Source organism: Amia ocellicauda, chromosome 18 (genome assembly GCF_036373705.1).
Source record: "Amia ocellicauda isolate fAmiCal2 chromosome 18, fAmiCal2.hap1, whole genome shotgun sequence".
Taxonomy (NCBI): Eukaryota; Metazoa; Chordata; class Actinopteri; order Amiiformes; family Amiidae; genus Amia; species Amia ocellicauda.
This window is the reverse complement of record NC_089867.1, coordinates 25,812,733-25,832,976: the sequence shown is the minus strand read 5'-3', so window position 1 is coordinate 25,832,976 and position 20,244 is coordinate 25,812,733. Positions and strand designations below refer to the sequence as shown.

The 20,244-nt window shown below is 47.7% G+C and overlaps 1 protein-coding gene across 3 annotated transcripts in view; it reads right to left on the bottom strand.

Moving 5' to 3' along the window:
• Positions 1–2,839: 2,839 nt before the first annotated feature.
• Positions 2,840–20,244, bottom strand: part of LOC136714065 (kazrin) — a 302,349-nt gene continuing 284,944 nt past the window's right edge. For all 3 annotated transcript variants that reach the window (XM_066691378.1, XM_066691379.1, XM_066691380.1), the window contains 7 exons: positions 17,618–17,823; positions 16,743–16,861; positions 15,331–15,562; positions 15,110–15,211; positions 13,311–13,477; positions 11,344–11,476; positions 2,840–11,058 (listed from right to left, as the gene is read on the bottom strand). In XM_066691378.1, coding sequence (XP_066547475.1) covers positions 10,900–11,058; positions 11,344–11,476; positions 13,311–13,477; positions 15,110–15,211; positions 15,331–15,562; positions 16,743–16,861; positions 17,618–17,823 — 1,118 coding nt within the window. In that variant the 3' untranslated portion in view covers positions 2,840–10,899. The remainder of the gene's footprint in view (positions 11,059–11,343; positions 11,477–13,310; positions 13,478–15,109; positions 15,212–15,330; positions 15,563–16,742; positions 16,862–17,617; positions 17,824–20,244) is intronic.

The window sequence follows — 20,244 nt, the reverse complement described above, 5'->3', positions numbered from 1 at the left end:
AGGAGAGCAACCAGACTTATTCCAGGTCTGAAGGGAAAGTCCTACTGAGAGACTGAGGACCTGAACCTTTTCACCCTGGAACAGAGGAGACTACGTGGGGACTTGATCCAAGTCTTCAAAATCATGAAAGGCAGCAGCGACCACATCAAACCAGAGGAGCTTTTCCAGATCAGCAGGGACACACGCACCCGGGACACAAATGGAAATTGGGCTTCAAGGCATTCAAGACAGAAAACAGGAGACACTTCTTCACACAGAGAGGCGTCACAATCTGAACAAACTCCCAGCGATGTGGCTGAAGAGACAATTTGGGAACATTCAAAAACAGACTGGATAGGATCCTTGATCACTCAGTTCTTAAATGTCACACAAATCAGAAGCTCATTCAATGTTACTTGCTCATTTTGAACAGCTGGGTTTGGGATTTTCAGGGGTGGTAAACATACCAAAACACAAGGATGGTTTGTGAATAAGGCCCTGTGTGACTTTTCACCATTCCTTCGTCCCATAGCTTTGACCACAAAGGCATCGAGTTTCACTCCTGAATCGTCTCCCTGAATCTTGGGAGCGTCTGGCACAGCCGTTACAGTTCAATGATGCCGACATACAGAGCAAATACACACAAATAAAATGACCAATAAATGCAGCGCTGTAGTCCATTTATGCAGCAATGATATTACAGTTTAGACAACCGGATACATGTGATTTTACTCTGACTTGTGGTAGTTATATCTTTCTTGAGCACGGTGTGTTTTAACTTTACACGGCTCTGTGCATGAGTCATCACTAGTGAGTGATTGACAGATGAATGGGCAAATACATGTGCACTGCAATACCGAAAGTGTTGGGACAACTGCAACACACATTAAGCCAGCCGGTCACAATGTATTTAATGAGGTGTTGGCCTACCTGTATCCTCAGTGTGCACTGCAATCCCACAGAAAGTAGTTACATTTTATGTAGCAAGAGAAGTTGATCTTTCCAGAGAGGTGTTCTATTCGATGCGACTGAGGACATACCTTTGAGCAGTAAATTAAAGGTTCTCGTCCTCTTTAAACCATTGTGATTCCCTCACAACTATGCTACAAATGCCAACTCCATGAATGTAGATTGAACAACCATTTAACACGCATTTTATAGCTGGCTGGCTGAAGACGGCGAGTTCCACTGCTTTGATGGAATAAAACCCCCCGTTTAAGTAGAATGTGTAATCCTTCATCGCAATGAACGCGATAACCCTGGATTTGCCTAAACTTACAATATGGGAATTGCAGCATCATGTCAAGAAGGAAAGAAAACACGAAAGGTCTTAGTTCTGACTGATTAAACCTATCTTCCATCTCCATCACTTACCGCCTCAAACAAAACACTCCGGGGCTGATCACGGCCGCAGCCCACAAGCCGGGCTAATCTTTGAGAAATACGACGACACTCCGACAGGGAGGAACCTGTGCGAATCGCGAGGCGGCGCACCGGTGCATGTTGGCTAATCCTCAGATAATGGCGCCCATGATTTCCACCTCTAATCTCCACTCTGAATCTCTGACAAGGTAAAAGCGTTCTTTTAAACCACCCCGGATAAATGATAATTCATTCTCACCTCTCCCTGTACCGACAGGGATGAGGTTTTTAGATTTTCAATCTCTTCTTGCAAAGAACAGAGCCTCGCTCTCTGCCTCCATCGCTGACAATAATGTGCATGGTTCAACGACAATATACATGCTGTTCAAATTATATAATAATACCCACTGCACAAAATGCCAGTGCAGAAACTACAGTGATGGGAAACTATGTTAAAGTATATTGAACTAAATGTCAGTTTGCATTGTCAAAAATAAAAGGGAGATTTCAAGCAACACATTCAATGTGCAAGAGCCCTAATCTGATTTATTCTACGAGACACGGTCACTGACATTTTCCCAAGAAGGCAGTTTTTCTACGTTCGTTAAATGAAGGGAGAGAAATAATTTTAGGGATGTCAGTACTGATCTCAGCCACTGTCCCCCTGTACATCATTTCTTATTTGTGTGTGTGTTGGGGGGGCATTTCTGTTGCTCTCGTTTTCTCTCACACCTTTGCAAACTGCTCACCATGAAACACACTGGAATGAAGGGTGATCAGCTTCCCAGAATTAAATATTCACTTCAGAGCTTCTCCCAGCCGGGAACTGTCCAGGAAGATGGGGCCCCACTCAGCTGGGCCCTTCACTTCAGATTTCCACTGCAAGATTAATGAGATCCCTGACAATTATAGAGGGTCTCCTAACAAAAAGGAAAATGAAGCCAACCAGTGGACGGCTGCCCAGCCCTGCTCAGAAGGAGAGAAAAAACAGACCAGTCTTAGATATCATTCAATTGCAGAAGCTGACTTTTGGTGAGGACGGATAGTTATATATTTATTCTTAAAAGAAGTTAATAAGTAAAATCAAGCCAACTTGTTTATCTGGAACTCCATGTAAACTCTGGGTGCTTTCCAAAGGCTTTTGTCCCGGGGAAATCTTTGCTCTCATGAGGTTTTATGAATTCATCATAATAACTGATGGGGGAAAACAGAAATAATGGTTATTTTCGCTTGTGAGAAGATGACACTTTCATCCAAGGTGAATTAAGAGACTCGGTGGTTAAACCAGGCTGCTGCCTCCGTGTCACGTACTCCCTCACCTTATTTTATTCTCATTCAAGGGAAGGATATCAGTAACTTTATCAGCGTATTGCAGAGACGCAGGGCAGAGCTGAGGACATCCTGGCAAACAAAACCATTACGCAGTTACAGAAACAGACTGTACTGGCATACGGAGAACAGCAGGATTGTGTTGCGCTGAAAATGAAACACAAACGCATTCCATACAATATCTTTATTGTTCTGTACACATAACGCATAATATACATAATTACATTCACCTGTGCTTCTCCAAACCCTTTACAACATCGCCCCCACCTGACTGTGAGTCTTACTTCCCATATGCCACTAACAATGCACAGCAACACATGGTTAACAACACCAGTCTGCACAATACCCCTTATTACAACCCCACCAGCTCCGGGTCATGTCAATAGTGTTGCTCTTGGGATCGTTAAAAAGAATGGCAACTCGTCTACTGTTAAACCGATTAAATGTTATAAATAAAATCAAACAAAAAGCTGTAATGACTGTTTGACAGAGCGAAGGCCTGTGTACTGTTAGCAGTGAGATGTGGAATGGACGTGATCGTCAGAGAAGAGGTTAAAGACAGTATTTGCAGTTCAATAACTAAAACAGTCACTTGAGAGATTTCCTAGCTTCCCTAGGAATATCTTTATATTGGCAGTGGGCTTCCTGACAGAGGGGCACTTTATTAGCCGGAGGTTTGAGTTTCATTCAGAGCACACGGTGCACTTTCTACTGCTTGTCCTGGAAAGTGGCTCCTCGTTCACATGATCAAGTGAGAACCATGAATGCGACTGAAGCACACAAACGTTCTTTGTGATCCGGACCCCGAATCCCTAAGACAAGCACGTGGCCTGTGTGAAGAAACCCTTTCTCCGTCGCACTCGCAGACTGATCTTTTTTGTGTGTGTTCGTTTTTTCCAGCCAGGGGACGTTATCAGGCAGGCAGCCCCGTGTCTGTCCCTCCTTCACGTTTCCGTGCGTCATGACTGAATGCAAAGTTGTGTCATATAAACTACGTCCATAAACAATCACCACTGCAGGGGAAACGCATCACATAAACAATGCAGTCCACTCTGCGAGACTGGTCAATGAAAGAGTGCAGCTTGTTGGGTGAAAGATCTCGTCTCTGGAGTCACCACGGGCTCCCCGCTCTGAGAAACAATGCTCTTACTGGACTCGGGCAGGAAGCAGCACTGAGTCACCGCGAGGCTATTGCGCATTCAAGACAGGGGCCTTGGTGACGATCGCCAGGATACCGGATTCAGTGCCGAGACCATGTCAACACTTTGACCCACCCACGCACTGAAAAGGACAAACCTCCATCCGAGAGTGGTGTCATGTATCATCAGAGTGTTTCTACTGGGTATAAAACAAACACACTATGATACAGATTCTTAATGTGCAGTTCACTGGCAGGCAAAAGTCAACACAAGATTCCCAGAGAACCTTGTGATCAATATCTGCGCTACTTCCCGAGCCGAGCCGGCAGAGGGACTGTGCTTCACTAACGGCGAGTCGTTCACCTCGGCCGTCTCCCGCTGATGGAAGCGGTGCACGTGATCGGCCCCTCGGGGGGATATTTTGAGCAGTCTTTGTCAGTAATTAAGCACCCATGGCAAGACGGCACCTTTATTGCGCTGCTTGTTCTCCACTGCGGCGGAGATGGATCGTCTTGGGTGAGGGGGGTGATCTTAAAATATACCTGCCTGTGTTCGGAGCACTTTGTCCCAGGTGAGCCGAGCCATGCAAATGATCAGCGCAGGACTAATGAGACAACAACGCGAGGAACAAGCAACCGGATACATGCAGCGCCGACTCCTGCTCTGCCAGCAGACAGCAGCTGATGCCTTGTGAACACATGCCTTGTGTTATTAATGTATAAAGACGTGATTGTCTGCCACCCCATACAGTAAATCATTCCGAGTCTCGTCTGAAATGATTATTGGTCTTTTCCTAAAGGCCATATTTCAGCCTCGTTGTTGTGAACTGTAAGACGCTTAGACTTAGTCATTCCAAACACTGGGGAGTGAGAAATATATTAGTCTTCTCCCATGAGGTGGTTCGACTTTATTTATGACTTTCAAGTGTGGCATTTCCACTAAATTGAAGGGGGATGGCCCTGCCTACACACTCCTGCACAGATCTGTATGGCTGCAGCAGCGTGCGGCCAGGACTCGGTGGAAACAGGAAAATGGTTTTTAGTGAGGGAGCAAAGCGAAAAAAAAAACAATTAAGCATGGGGGAAACAGACGCGGCCGGTTGAAGTGTCACAGATCCGCCCTTATCTTCTCGGCGCAGAGCAGCAGGCAGGGATTTGATGCTGCTGTGACAGGATTAATATACGACTCGAGAAAAATATCAGAAACTCACAGAGATGGTATCTCAAACGCAGGAGGTCATAATCATTTCTCATTTAGCCGTCACTTTCATCCACAGACAGGGCTGTGAGTGTGTGTGTGTGTGTGTGTGTGTGTGTGTGTGTGTGTGTGTGTGTGTGTGTGTGCGCGTGCGTGTGTGCGTGTGCGTGTGTGTGTGTGTGTGTGTGCGCGCGTGTGCGTGTGTGCGTGTGTGTGCGTGTGCGTGTGTGTGCTGGGGGCAGAGGGTTATTTGCAGCAGACTCTCAATGAGCCTCTAATCTCCCAGCACACAGAGAGGTCGATGGCTCGCCCCGGACCACGGGCTGCCAGTCAGCGCCAAGCCAAACAGTTTGAACTGGGGTCTTTATGTAAGCAGACACTTGAACTTCCTCACTGCTTAAAAAAACAACAACAATCACTTAGTTGAGGGAGATGATGTTTGCCAAATGGACACATTTTACTTCCCTAGTCTACGAGCCAGTTTAGGGACTATAGGAAATCTTTAAGTCGTAAAAAAGTTTTGGATTATTTGGTTTATGATGTTTGCCAGTAGCCAGAGCCCGTCATGACATTTCATTTCAGAATCTGCTTCTGGGCTTCTCTCTTTCCTGTTCATCAGCAGGTCTCCCAGGAGTCCAGATGTTTATGTCCCTCTGTTTGAAGCCCTCCGTGTGTCAGTCTTTTGATGACAATGGGTCTCCCAGACATTTTATGCCAAGCAGCACACATATGGGATGGGCAGACGCTGGTTCTTCAGCTTTCTTCAATATGCGCCGCCTGATCTTTTGAAAGACCCTCGGCATCAAATGCAGTAATGCAATCTGGCTGTTACACAGACAGAGGGATTTTTGAGGTGTCACGTCTTTGAGACATGTTTGTGCTTGGGTAAATCTGACCCAGCAGGGCGGAGAGGCCCGGATGGCACATAAGTACAGCGAGGGCACAGTCAGTATGAGATTGTAGCCACAAATGGGTTACATTTCATTCCTAAACCTGGTTCAAAATGTGACAACAAAGAGCTCGTTTGTGTTAGTTGGCAACACAGAGGTAAGGGATGATGATACACAAACTTGCACAAATGGGCTGTTCATTGCGGTCTGCCCCAGTGACTGCTTAGGTGCCAAGCAGAGCCCAGACCTTTCATTCTGTTTTGCAACATGGGTTAGTTAGCATATGAGCTGAGAAACCGGTGACATTGTGCACCACTGTAGACCCTCGAGGCCTTACTGACTGCATCGCTGGAATAAACACGGCCATTATGAATATAGCGCAACACATTTAGGAGTCTGTTCTTAATTTGCCACAAGTGATGCTGCAGATGTGTGCAGTCCCCCCCTGGAGATTGCTTGTGAATCAACCTGAAACATTTACCAGTGATTATGGACGATTTTCCCTACTCTTTCCTAACTATTACCCAGGTGCGCCACATTAAAATGAGGGTCACGTGGCCAAGATACCAGGTTCTGAGGTGTGCGTCTGCTCGGTGCAGTGCTTGTTGTTGTGTCTCAGCTATGTTGAGTCAAAGTTGAGGGACACAGCAGGGCTCCGTTCTGTGCCGATTCTTATAGGGCACTCCTTGTGTAACTCTGTCGTCATTTCTCTGGGGGTTATCTTGAGACAACAGACCCACCTGTTGAAATCACTTATCAGACGTGTGGAGGAGGCGGGTGTTGCAGTGTGATTTGATCAGTCATGTGAAAAACAGAAGCGTGTTCATTTGGTTGACAAATGGGGATTTCCTGTCAAGACAGGGCAGCAGACCACCTTTGGATGCTTTCTTTAAGTGGCACACAATGCAAGCCCCTAATGCATAACCCAACCATTATTAACATCATATCTGAGAATCATCCTGCCCTCAACAAGGTAATATGCAAATACCTGTCTATGTGTAAAACAGCATCCTGACTGAGCATCTATATGCACCAGGAATGACAAAACTACACCTGTACCCCCCAGAGAAAAACCCTGGATTCACCTCCACATCTTGAAGTCCTGAAGACTGGCGTTTGAATCTCACCACTCTGTACATGACCAGTGACAGCAACCACAAACGACAGTCTTGGTTTTCACAGCTGGCAAGCAAGCATCCTTGATTCAGGAGTCTCCTGATAGGCTGAGTTACTATCTATTATTTGGCAGACGCCCTTATCCAGGGTGGCTTACAGTTTACACAAACGATACAAATATTTTCCATCCATATCCTCGTTACCCGGCATTGCCTCTGCCGGCTTGTAGTTAGGTATAAGAAACATAAATAAATAAATAAATCTATCTAGTCTGCTGACCAGCAATACACTCCACCAGATCTAATCTCCTGGGACTGGGGTAAAAGAAAGAAGGACGTGATATCTTTAGCTGTCCATGTGCTGTGAAAAATGCCAGGCATGTGCACGTTTCCCAGAGGCCGGGGGCAGACAGTGGGAACAGATTACGGCACGGCCACGATGGGAAGTAAGCAGAGGTTGTGCATGCGTCAGGACCACAGACCATGCTTTAGGAATCGGGGACTGCAGGGATTACAATTCACACCGACCTTGCTGTTCAGACACACCAACCACAGCGAGCATCTATATCCCCTCTCCACAAATAGAAAATGCGTCTGAGAGAAGATAAAAGTGGACGAACTATCATTCCATTTGGCTTGTCCAGCTGCTAGCAGATCAGTCATCAGAGACGTTAATCCAGCCGTTTCCCCAAGGATCCTAAAGAGACGGCACTGACTACATAGTTTGCCAGAACGTTTGATGCCTTTGTGTGGAAAGAAGGGCCATCCTTGCCCCCAGTCCTCCTCTCTGTTTCTACTCTGTCGTCACACAGTGCTTTGCTCTCTGCCATCGCCCACAGAGCGTGGTCATCGTCTGAAAACAGAAACGATATAAGGGAAACAAGAGAAAGCCTGTGCCGCACGTCTCATTCCTTAGGTGCCAGTAGCTAATCAATCCCAGCATCCCACTCAGACAGTCAGACACAACAGCATGGGTGAAGTCATCTGGGCACAGAGCAGGCAGAAACCTGACACTGTTGTCTCTCTGTGCGCCAAGACTGTTTTGCTCAAGAGTTTGGAACTGATTTCTGTTTGGGTGGCTGTTAAGCGTGCCGTATGGGCACTTTATTTTACTGCAAACACACACCGGAGAAGAACATCGAAGAACTTAAGAGAGATCCACTTTTTTGACCTAAATCAGGTTGAACAGCAACTAGTGGAACTGAGAACTAAATGTCATCTCTAAAATGATTACTTTGTACAAACATTTGGGGGGGGGCATGACAAATTCACTTGCATGCTTCACACACTCGAGCTCCTCTGTAACAATCCTGGGCGGTCCGTTCTGACCGAGGCCCGTACAGAGCAATGCTGCTCCTCTTCAGCCAACAACAGCGCAGACAGAGTTTCCAGGTCCTGGAGAATTTCAGCCCCGTCTCTCATTTCAGCTATATCCCCCCCTCATGCTCAGGAATCTGATTCTGCACATACAGAAAGTCTGGTATTGATTTGCACAGCAAAGCGCACAGGAAATGCTGACCTGGTGACCCTGAAGGCCAGAGGGTTGGCGACAGACCCGTCTACACAAGGTTTTAATAACAGCCTGAATTCAAATTATTTTCCTTCACATTATTAATAGGAGTTACATGTGGCCTTGAGTTCAAAATATTCTCTCGTGATGATCAAGCTAATCTAGACCGGGGGGCTCAAACAAGATGATCTTGATTTTCATTTCATTGTAGCTCTGAGGGATCTGAACCAATTATTGCTGCAATTACTGTAGATGAAGCGGTTTTGCCTCTGACCACAGACAGCCGCGGTGAAACGAAAGATAAAGTCGCTCTAGCATCAGGGTGGTGCAGGGTGGTGTTCTCCAACAATGGTCACATGACCTGTCTGGCCTGGCTTGAACATGTTTGAGCTGCTACTGTAAAGCAAAACATAAAAAAATCACAATATAGTTGAGGAGCTCCATTTACGGGACTGAACTTAATCAATAAATAAGCAACAAAAGCAAGACTGATTCAGTCAACACGCTGCGCTCACCTGCTGAGCCACAATCATCACAATGCGACGGCCATCGGTCCAATCGTAGGCCTAGTTAAACCATTTAAAAAGCCATTCCCGATGTGGCCCAAGGCTAAGCAAATAGCAAGCGATGTGTAACTGAGTGTGCATGTGTTAAACAGGACTGAGGGGGGAGGCACTTCTCCAGGCAAGGAAACCCAGGATGTCATAGAATCCAACCAACGGCTCCGACAATTCTGCTGTGGACATCTGGCCGGTGCTGAAACCCAGCGGACGCAGTGATGGCTTGACTCTTGGGCCTAACCGGCACTGCTGAGCAGAGCCCGTTACTGTTACAGCTACACTGGCCGGGGTCTCTAGCGCTGGTCCTGGAGAGCTACAGGGTCTTTCACTTTCCCTTCCAGTAAAGCTCTCACTTACAGAATTGAACCAATCACTGAAGAGCCTTGATGAAGCCTGTCAGACTGGGGCTCTCTGGGACCAGCGCTGGAGGCCGATGCTGTTGGGACTCCCAACGGAGGGAAACTGGTCATGGTGCTTAACTGAGCATGCTAATACTTTGCCGTGAGGGTTCAGGTCAGTGTATGAGATGTCTGGGGGGGAATTAGTTAGCATGGATGAAAAAGCACAGAAAGAAAAACAAAAGCTGCAGAGAATCAGGCACACAGTGTAAAGCTGGGTCAGGAGACGGGAGACGGGAGACGGGAGACGGGACGCAGTCAGGAGGTTAGCAACAACATAAATAGAGGGAGCAGAAGTGGGGCTGCAAAAACACTCGGACAAGAAGCGTCTGATCTCACTCTCGCAGTGCGTTAGGATGTCACACAGGCCTGGAAAGAGGCGGCCAATCTGCATTGGCTTCATAGACACAGTTCAATGGGATTCAGTCATGGCAAGCTGGTGAACTTTTACAAATAGCAGGAACAAATGCATTTGCTGAACACCCACACCCCCCCGCACACTGTCAATTCACCGAGTGATAAAGTCCGGGTTATAAAATTCGGTTCTGAACGGACTCTGGAGGTGTCTATATAAAATCTATAGAATCTCCTGCGTTGTTTTAGATTCTATTGTTAAGTATTATGGCGTGTGATATAACAAACTGAAAGGGAAGAGATTGATTTATTTTTCTTTCTATGAAAACCTACATCATTAGCTTTATTTCAGATCCAATGCTGACAACAAAAACAAAAAGATCCCTAGCTGTTAAACTCGTCTAAGACTGCGGTGAGGTTAAACATTTCAAGCAATGTCCTTTGCCGTGTTTAATGGGCAGCGTAGAGCACTGCCAGGCTCTTCGTGTGTTCAGCACACCGTCACATGCGTCTTGTCACACAATCTGAAGCAAGACTGGAAGAAAAAAGGAAAAAGGTAAAACAATACTGTCTTTGCTACGAACTACAGAGGATGTGGACGCTCTCTAAACCACGTCTCTTCAGCGTTTGAACAGCACCTTTTCGATGTTTATGCCACTCAAGTTTGTCTTGTTATTGGTTCAAATGCTTATCCCCTGTAATGAAGGAAAATAAATAAAAACAAAGTCAGAGGTCAGAGAAATGAGCGAAAACAGCTTCCTGAATAAAACGGCTCTGTGGAAGGCCGCTCCTGTGCGATGGTCCGGGAGGGAGCATAGAAAAGACGGCTGCGTTGCACACAAGCGTAAAAGACTCTCCAGACTCCAGAGCGATCCTCACACCAGACCAGTGGGAGGGAGATCTGATCCTGGACGGATCCAGAGGGAGTTTTCTGAAAAGACATTCGAGAGGGTCTCCTCAGCCGGTGCGCAGCAAACCCGGAGACACCCGGCCCATCATAAGGACTTGAGTTCCCAGCCTTCTCCGTCGCGGGCGCAGCAGACACGGCACAGATCCGGCGACGCGGTTAAACGTTGGTGACCTCTATGCCCGAATAGCTGTGCGCGGGGCTCCCCTCCACGCGGCCCCCCGACTCGTCGCGTCCCTCTCGGGGGAGGGAGCCGCAGCTGCCGTGAAGACCCAGGTCCCTCCCACTGTAGGCTTTGGGGTTGAATCCCAGGGGAGGCTGAAAAACAGTGGGAAGGACGGAAAAGACAGAGGGATGAGGGTCGGGGCTAGAACTTCGCAGGAGAAGTCGATGCCCCTCTGGAGTGATCTTAATGCAGACAGGAAGCATTTGTGTGTCTAGAAATCAATTAAAAATCACACTCTTAAGCATGAGACTGGGGCAAATGTCACAGGGGGCGAAAAACAAAGGGGGAGATGGATTCAAGCAATGGTGTTTGATATATATATAAGGGGATGGTAATCTGGAGGAAATAGAGAGGCAAAGGACGTCCCGAAGACCCACCTTGCACGCACGCCTCTTCAGGGAGTGATCCTCCTCCGTCTGCCGGCTCACGGAGCCGCAGGGCCGACCCAGGGTGCCCTGCCGCACGATGGTGGGGGTGCCCAGCCTCTCAAAATCCTGCTGCAGACCCAACCTGGGGAAACGACAGGTCAGCCCCAACCCTGCCAACCTACACAAGACTGTGTTTGTCTCTTACAGTCGGGACAGGACTGACGGGTCCCTGTGTCCTCGTGGGGGAGGGGGAGCGCGCGGGACAAGTATCTGCAATTGTTCAATTATATTATTATAATTAACTAAAGCATAGCGGCTGTCAGTGGGCTAAAGCAGGCTTTGTCTGGTGTTTCAGGGTGTGGCGTTTCATCCCTTCACCAGAGCACGGGATTTGCCTTCCCAGGGGCAACTCAGGTGATAATTACGTGCCTTAGTGGTGCCTCGGCATTAACGTCTTACTCTGATCCGTCACGTTACACTCCCATCAGCACAGGGACATAAACACCCATCGATCTACAAGCAAGGCAGTTGTCCTTCAAAACAGATGTACAGCACCCTACTGTTGTATTATTTATACAGCTATTGAGTTATTATTCACGGGCAGATGTATGCAAAACTCAAGTGAATTGGTGAAGTTTAGCTTTCTACCACTGAATTAATTAATTAATTAATTAAATAATGAATCCAAAGTCATCCCCTCTTCTGAAAAAGCTCTTCAGTAGACTGTGGAAATCTACAGGTGGTTTGGGAACTCAGTCTGAATCACCTGCAGTGCTTTTCAGTGGTTTGGAATCTAATAACCTATTGAACAGGAGGTGGAAACTATGAGAGACTGAAAATCACGATTAGCCGTTGCAGAAGACACCCAGAGTCGGACCTTTATTCAGGATCACATCCTCGCAGGGCCAGATTGAACTTATGTAAAGAGAAGTGATAAAATAAAGGAATTGTGTCTTTTCTATCTGTTGGTATTCATCCCAGAAACCTTACAGACGTGATTCATTCCTAAAAAGCTTGAACGTCTACGTGTTTCAGAGGACTATTTTCACTAGCCTGGAAATGCAACTGGACAACATGCGTACTCATATACTAACAACAAGATCACAGAGTACGCAATGTAAAATAAATACAAAAACAAGGAATAACTCATCATGGAAAAAGATGAAGGCTTATCCACAAGGCAGGTATGTTATTAGGATGAGTCAGAACTATCTTTGAGTAGAAAATGATACCGTTCGTTCTTCGGATACTCCTGGACTCCGTTATGAAACCGTGCACTTAAAAGAGAAGGTGTTCGATAAGGTACTTCACAAAATATTACTTCTTAAATTAGATCTTAAATCAGTAGGAATGAGCATTTCTATTCGCAGAAGCGTAGAGAATTGGCTAAAACAGTGTAGTGACTTATGAACCTTTAAAAAGTGAACCCCTTCAGCTGGTCCCACAGTAAATGTCACGTCACTGTCAACAGGCGTGTCTGGACCTGCGCCGGCACATTGCTCAGTGCCGTGTGAATGTCAGATCTAATACCAGGAAACACACAACACAGTAAGAAGAGCAGCCAGGGTGACAACAATACTGAACAATACGGTCATCTTAATTTAACCTCACCACAAAACATCTAATCTGCCTTGCTTTAATCACAACTATGTATTTGAAGATAGGTGTGAAGGAGGCGGAGGGCGAGTGGAGGTGACCCCTGCCAGGCCCTTTTACACGCTTGGCGGTTTGAACAAAAACCTGTCTGGGGACTCCGCTGGGGCAGAGGTCGCTGCCAGCGGTGTTTTGGAAACACGGGTGAGTTCAGAGCACAGATAAAGGGTCACGGGGAGCAGGTGTTCACACAGGTCTCATCTGAAGAGCCTCACAAGTGTGTCGAAGGAAGCATGGCAAAACACAGGAGGGTACAGCGGGAACGATACATCTTATTTGTTAATCAAACACGCTGGGAGACACACAGACTGGCGCACACGCACCTGGCAGAGTTGACGACGGCCTTCATCTCCTCACTGAGGTGCCGGCGGAGGATGTGCTTGTTGCTGGGGATACCCAGTGCCGTGGCCATGGCGTCCGTGTTGAAAGCAGGCTCCATCACCAGCACGGCGCCGTGGACCCCGCTGTTCTGCAGACTGTCGGCGTACTCCTGGGGGGACGGGAGGACCCAGGGCGGTCAGGAGCGGCCAGGTGTCTGCCGTGACCAGGAATCCCACCTGGGCCCTTCTGAAATGATCGCTCACAGACACTGCAGGCTTTTCTTACGCGCCTCCAACCAAAGAGCCAATCAAAACCAAGATATGGATTCAGCAAAGGCGTGGGTAATGTATGAATTGCTTTCAGGGGTGTTAACATAGTTTGAAGGGCAAATTTAAACTCATGTCTCCTTTACTGGATTTATTGCAGCAGGAGTCCCAACTCTCCTATATACCTGTGTAGATATCTATACAGTTAGGTCCATAAATATTTGGACAGTTACACAATTGTCATCATTTTGGCTCTGTACGCCACCACAATGGATTTGAAAGGAAACAATCAAGATGTGCTTTAACTGCAGACTTTCATCTTTAATTTGAGGGTAGTTGCATCCAAATTGGGTGAACGGAGTATTAATTACACCCATTTATATATGTGTCCCCCCAGTTTTAGGGGCTCAAAAGTATTTGGACAAACTAACATAATCATGACTTCAATTGTGAGTTTGAATACTTGGTTGCAAATCCTTTGCAGTCAATGACTGCCTGAAGTCTGAACCCATAGACATCAGCAGATGCTGGGTTTCTTCCCTGGTGATGCTCTGCCAGGCCTGCACTGCAGTGTCTTTAGTTCCTGCTTGTTCTTATAACGTTAAGCCTTCAGTTTTGCCATAGAAATCAAAACAAAACAATTTCTTGTTTCTTGATTGTTTCCTTTCAAATCCATTGTGGTGGCGTACAGAGCCAAAATTAAGACAATTGTGCCACTGTCCAAATATGTGGCTGGCACCGTCAGCACTGGTCCTGCCTGGAAGCGTCCTGATGACTCCCTTTCCCAGAACCCTGCCCGGTTTTGTATGTGACTTTTTGTTAGTTTTTTATGTTTCTTTGGTGTTTTTGAACCTCCGTGGGGCTGAAGGATTCTCCATGAGGAGGATATTCAATTTTCTTCCCTACACTGAACGGCTGAACCGACAGCCTCACAATAACATTTCTTAACCTCCCTGTCCTGTTGCTTCAACCTGTCCCAATACACATTTTTTTTTTTAACCCATATTTAATCTAATTTCAGCTGGCAGACAAGCCCTGAAAACTGCATCCCTCCATCCCTCCCCTGAGCAGAAACAGCTCTGATTAACAGATTAACCCCCCCGCCACACACACACACACACACATCAACAGTCTTTGTGCACAACGAGCACTGTATCAATAGTGTCACCTAACCCAGGCAACAAAGCTCACACTCTTTACCCTTTTCCCTACAGCAACTTCAACAAGAAAACAATGTTTCTCTTCAGTCGCATCTGTTGTGGGATGTGCTGCGCCGCTGGGAGACTCGTCTGACAAAACACCTCCAATGAACTCAAGGACAGCAAAACAATGCACAGCTCCTCTGAATCTCAAATCACATGACTCTGCAATGCCTTTGACTGAAACGGCTACACATTCAGCAATGCACAAGTGATATAATCCCATCCAGAACAAAGCCTAGGAGAGAGAGAGAGAGACACACATGCACACACACACACCCAGTCTGGTACACGGTTGGCACTGCAGTAGCCCAGTGTGGGAGGCACAGTTCTCACCTGCAGGTCGATGTCTCTCACCCACTTCATCACTCGCTGGCTGGTCCACACCACTGGGTCAGTGTTCTGGTGTTCACAGTGGGCCCGCCGGGCCTGCAGAGCCTGCCCAAACACAAGCACGGGTCACAGGAGCAGTCCGCAACCCCCCTACCCCCCACCAGAGTGAGGGTATGACGCGCTGTCTGATGTGCTTGTGCGTGCCGTCGGCCCGGGGTGCTCACCTCCTTGTCGAAGCTGAGCGTGTGCAGGAGCTCAATGGCCAGCAGCAGGCTGACCTGGTGGAACTTCTTGGTGACGCCGAGGTACTTCTCCAAGTCACGGCGGGTCAGGGAGTTCAGCATGCGCCCGTCCACCAGGTGGGCGTGGAAGGCCTGGGAGTACTGGGGCAGACCCACGTCGCTCAGCCACGCCTTGGCCACCCAATGGTGGTCCATCTCCGCCGCCTTGGAGAGCCTGCGGTCAGAGGGGCACACCGAACTGAACCGCCCGGCCACAACCACAGCTCTGACTGAGACACTAACCCTGCCGTAAAGCGGGTCTTATTCAGTGCTAGTAACTTGGGAAGGAAAGGAAGAAGAAACTGAAAGCGAAAGCGAAAAACAATGGGGAAAGAAAATGCTGACGCGATTTCTCACATCTTCGCATAAGAAAAAAGCTCCCAAGGTCAAACTGAAACTCGGTTCCTTTAAATGACAACTTTCCGTGCAGGGAATCTCTCATTCATCTTTCAGGAGGTTTGTAATGCGGTCTGAATAATCTGCAGGCATTGGGCTCCTGCCGTGGAATAAAAAGTTCTCCAATCTCTCCGGTGTCAAAGGAAGAAAAGCGAGTGTTCGCTGTACATTCACACTTCTTCTGAGAAACATATGAGCCCGTTTGCCCAGTAGAGGGCTCTGCCTCTTAGACGGCACCTCAGTCTATCAAACAGGAGCTCAAGCTGTTATCAGTGCAATGACTCAGACTAGAACAACAAGACGCACTTCGAATGAGGGGACATCCCCAGTCAATCACACAAACCGGGCAACTTTCAAAACACCACTTTAAAGAACACACTCTGAAAGCATTTCTAAGACAAGAGAATATACATATTTATCTATAATTTCAGCGTTTTTTGAAGACTAGCTGGGGTTTATTTGTAATTGGAAAATTATGCACTGCAAAGAAAAGCATTGCAAGTTGTAGATGGGGAGGCGGTAGATATTACACTAGAATGAACCCAAACCCAGGTATTTTCTGCGCTGGAGTGTAATCCTCTATCCGCCGATTGTTTAAAATAGCCTGCTTTTATCTCCTGACATCTCCACCTGAGGCCAGGGTCGATAGTCAATTCTGACATGCTAGCTTAGACAGGAGCTGCAATATAAACATGTCCCTGTCCACTGGATTATTTATCAAACACACACAACCTCTGAGCTAAAAACTTTCTGCTTTCAAAGTCTATTTGGATCCAGTAGACACTAATAAACCAAAAGCGGACTCAGCACACTTTACTGCAGCCAGACAGGAGGCCCATGGGAGAGTGTCCACAATGCATGATGAGAGAGTGATAACTGAGAAAGTGAAGGAGTGCAGGAGTGAGGGAATGGATGTGCGTGTCTGTGTCCGTGTGAGCAGTGCATGCTGGGAGCCTCACCCTCGGCCTCCCTCGGCGTCCCGGTAGTCCTCGATGGCCAGGCGGAGCTTCCTGCGGTGCATAGAGCTGCTCACCCCCAGACCCAGCTCCAAGTCCTCATCCGTCAGGCTCAGCAGCACCTGCCGGAGAGGACAGCGCTCTCAGCACACCGAGCGGAGACAACAGCGTTCACACTGACACACTGCACTGCGCTCTTCTGTGCCGTGCGGTCCTGCACTTCCCTAGGACACAGGCGTTCCTGCATCACAAAGCCCTCTCTCAGCAATTGTCAATAATTGTCATGTCTTCAAAATCATGAAAGGCATCGACCACATCAAACCAGAGGAGCTTTTCCAGATCAGCAGGGACACACGCACCCGGGGACACAAATGGAAATTGGGCTTCAAGGCATTCAAGACAGAAAACAGGAGACACTTCTTCACACAGAGAGGCGTCACAATCTGAACAAACTCCCCAGCGATGTGGCTGAAGAGACAATGTGGGAACATTCAAAAACAGACTGGATAGGATCCTTGATCACTTAGTTATTAATGGACACCAAACGAGCACGATGGGGCGAATGGGCTCCTCTCGATTGGACACTTTCTTATGTTCTTATGTTCTAATTAAAAACACTGCAGTTCGCCTTTCAAGACACCAATCTTATGCTCGATTTGCAGACCACACCTGTGCACGTATTCGACGCATTCAGCTCCTGTATAATGCGACTGGATCAATTCAGATTTTAAAAAAGGGAAGAGAAAGAATGGCAGCAACATTGGGATGGGAAGATATACATTGATGGGGACAATGAATACTCTATTTTCTATTAGACTCAGGTTCTGCCAATCTGCCTTACTATCTCTCGCCCATCTGTGGCACCAATCAATCCTCACCTTCCCGCTCTTGACGTTGTCGGCGCAGGCTCTGATGTACATGGGCAGTGCCATGATGACCTCCAGCCAGGCCTGCACCGTCCCCGCCCTCCACCGGGACATGGGCGTGGTCCGGGCCAGCTCCACCTGCTGGAGGCGGTCCAGCTGCTCCTCGCCGTCCGACAGGCTGAGGCTGAGGCGGGTGGGGCTCGAGAGGCTGTCCGAGTCTGGATTGGTCAGGGAGGGGGAAGAGGAAGGAGGGAGCAGGGTGTTGGTGGGGGGGGGGTAGGGATCAGAGGAATTGAGAAGCACAACAGCTTTGACCAGTCTGCGCTCAGCGAGGGGGAGAAACCAGAACATCTCCGTAATGTGGCGAGATTGTATATTTTCTGTCTGGAGCTGCATCACTCTCTGCACCAATAAGTCAGTATCATGAGACGTCTCTTTATGCTTGGATTAGAGGCCTGTGCAATGTGTGTAAAGATCCATGGCCTATAAAACCCTGCGGCCATTTCTGACCCACTCAATAACTCCCCCCAACTTTTGAGCCATGCCCTTAATTCTGAGGAACTATGGGAAGTGTGCGGAGACTTGGCAATAAGGTAAGTCAGGAACATCAGAAGTACTGAGGTGAATAAAGCTTCACACTAACTCACACATCTGCCAGCTCCTGTAATTCTGTCCACGTCCTCGGAAACCCGCGGTGTGCCTCAGAAGCCAGCCGGCCACCGAGGTGATGAGCGAGAAGTGAGCGGGGGAAACCCTGGCCCGACTTCAGACCTCAGCCAATCCCCGGTGGTGTGCGGTCAACTGCCCCTGCTTGCCACTCTGCAGTTAACCGATGACCCGGCCCAGATCTCCAGACTGTGGGGCCCAATCTGCACTTCCTGTGGCATATTTTTTCTCCTGTCTGAGCCACTCATGAGTCCCCCAGAGGGCTCAGCTTTCCCTCATAAATTCCACTGGCATCCAGCCCTGCTCAGCTAAATGGCTGTGTATGTTCTATTGATCAAGTATTTCCCTGGGCGGTGTTGAGCGGAGCATGGCAAGCCCTTGATCAGTGGGTAGCTCCCACAATTAACACCAGCCTGAGTACACGCATTAAGATCAATCCATCTGCGGCGCTCTGTAGAAAGCGTGACCTTTCTGTGCGCGGCGTTTACCTGCTGTGTTGGGAGATGTGCGCCAAACGCTTTGAGAATTAGAATCAGACACACTCCACACATCAAAGCACCTCGGCTTTACGCACATTAAAAGAGATCCTATAAAATAACAGCCAAGACACATTAAATGCTTTTAGCTATTTCTCTTTTCCCGTCGCAGCACAAATTCCCTTACGATCTAAGTAAAGAGAGCTCAGGCTGCAGGTGAGGGAAAGTCAAGCAGACCCTATTCCTGCTCCAGTTTGTCACAGCTTAACGACCCATCAAGAAACGCATTAATAAATTAATCGGCAAATGTTTCACTTAGATACTTGCCAGAGCTCCGGGAGTAACCTGTCAATAACCTCTTTTACTATACTCAGCTGTACTGTCATCACAGGTAGCATAAAATAAATATTCTTAATACAGGCATCTGCACAGCCCTGCCTTATTGAAAGGAGTGAAAGTTTCTCTGATTTTGGTGCCGACTCATCTGTTTTTTGTGTGGCACAGCCAACAGTGGCAGCTGTGTTTGAGCGTGCTCTCTTTGTGCTCAGTCTTGGGCGGCAATGGTCGTCTGCATCATGAACATTGACCACAGATGTTAACCATTCGCTCTGAGCCCAACTCACAGAGAGGCATTAGTGAGTCCATATCCAGAACCTCAGCACAGATCAGTCTGTCCTTTCGGCCCCGAACTCCTCCAGAACTCACACTGCCGGGAGGACGGCTCAACCCCTCGGCCAGGATTTGTATTTTAAGATAAGTGTATTATTACAGACAGCAGTTAAAGATAAAGATAAAAGGGCCAGAGTAACTGTGGAGGAACGAAGCAAGGCTACAGAGTGTGCCACTGACTGGGTCTGAGTACAGAAATCACACGAGGATTTCAGGGCCAACAAACATAACCGAAGTGTAAACGAGCGCCGTTTCACTGGGAGGTGTTCCAGTCCACATATACTGCTCCCTTTGAGTCACAGACCAAAAATACTAACTACAAATAGAACCAACAAACCCTTAACAAGAAAACACACATGTATTATTACGGGAACATCACAAACAATACCTGTGGACTGTCCCTTAGTCACCACTCACTGGCCAACCGCGAACCCCAGCAGCATGTTTGATCAGTAAATACAGTACATTCGTAACAGACAGTGAGCACTGTGAGCTCTGGGGAACAGGAACAGGAAAACGATCATCTGGCATCACACAGAAACCTCGTTTTAAGGAGTCAACGACAGCAGGAAAAGCAGGTGTTTGTAATGAAGCTACAATGTCAGAGCGACAGCAACGGATCTTTATGAGTAGCTGTGAATGACATTGCTTTCCTCATCACTAACTGAAGCGAACAGAGGTTCTGAAATAAACATTTTGATTGAGCCGTCTCAGGCACTGTCTAATAAATAACTATTCAGTGCATGTAACACTCAAACCTTCTGGATGTTAGCTGAGAGTTTTGCAGGCTGTGGGTCCTTCACATGGATTTATTTCAAACTCTGTGCT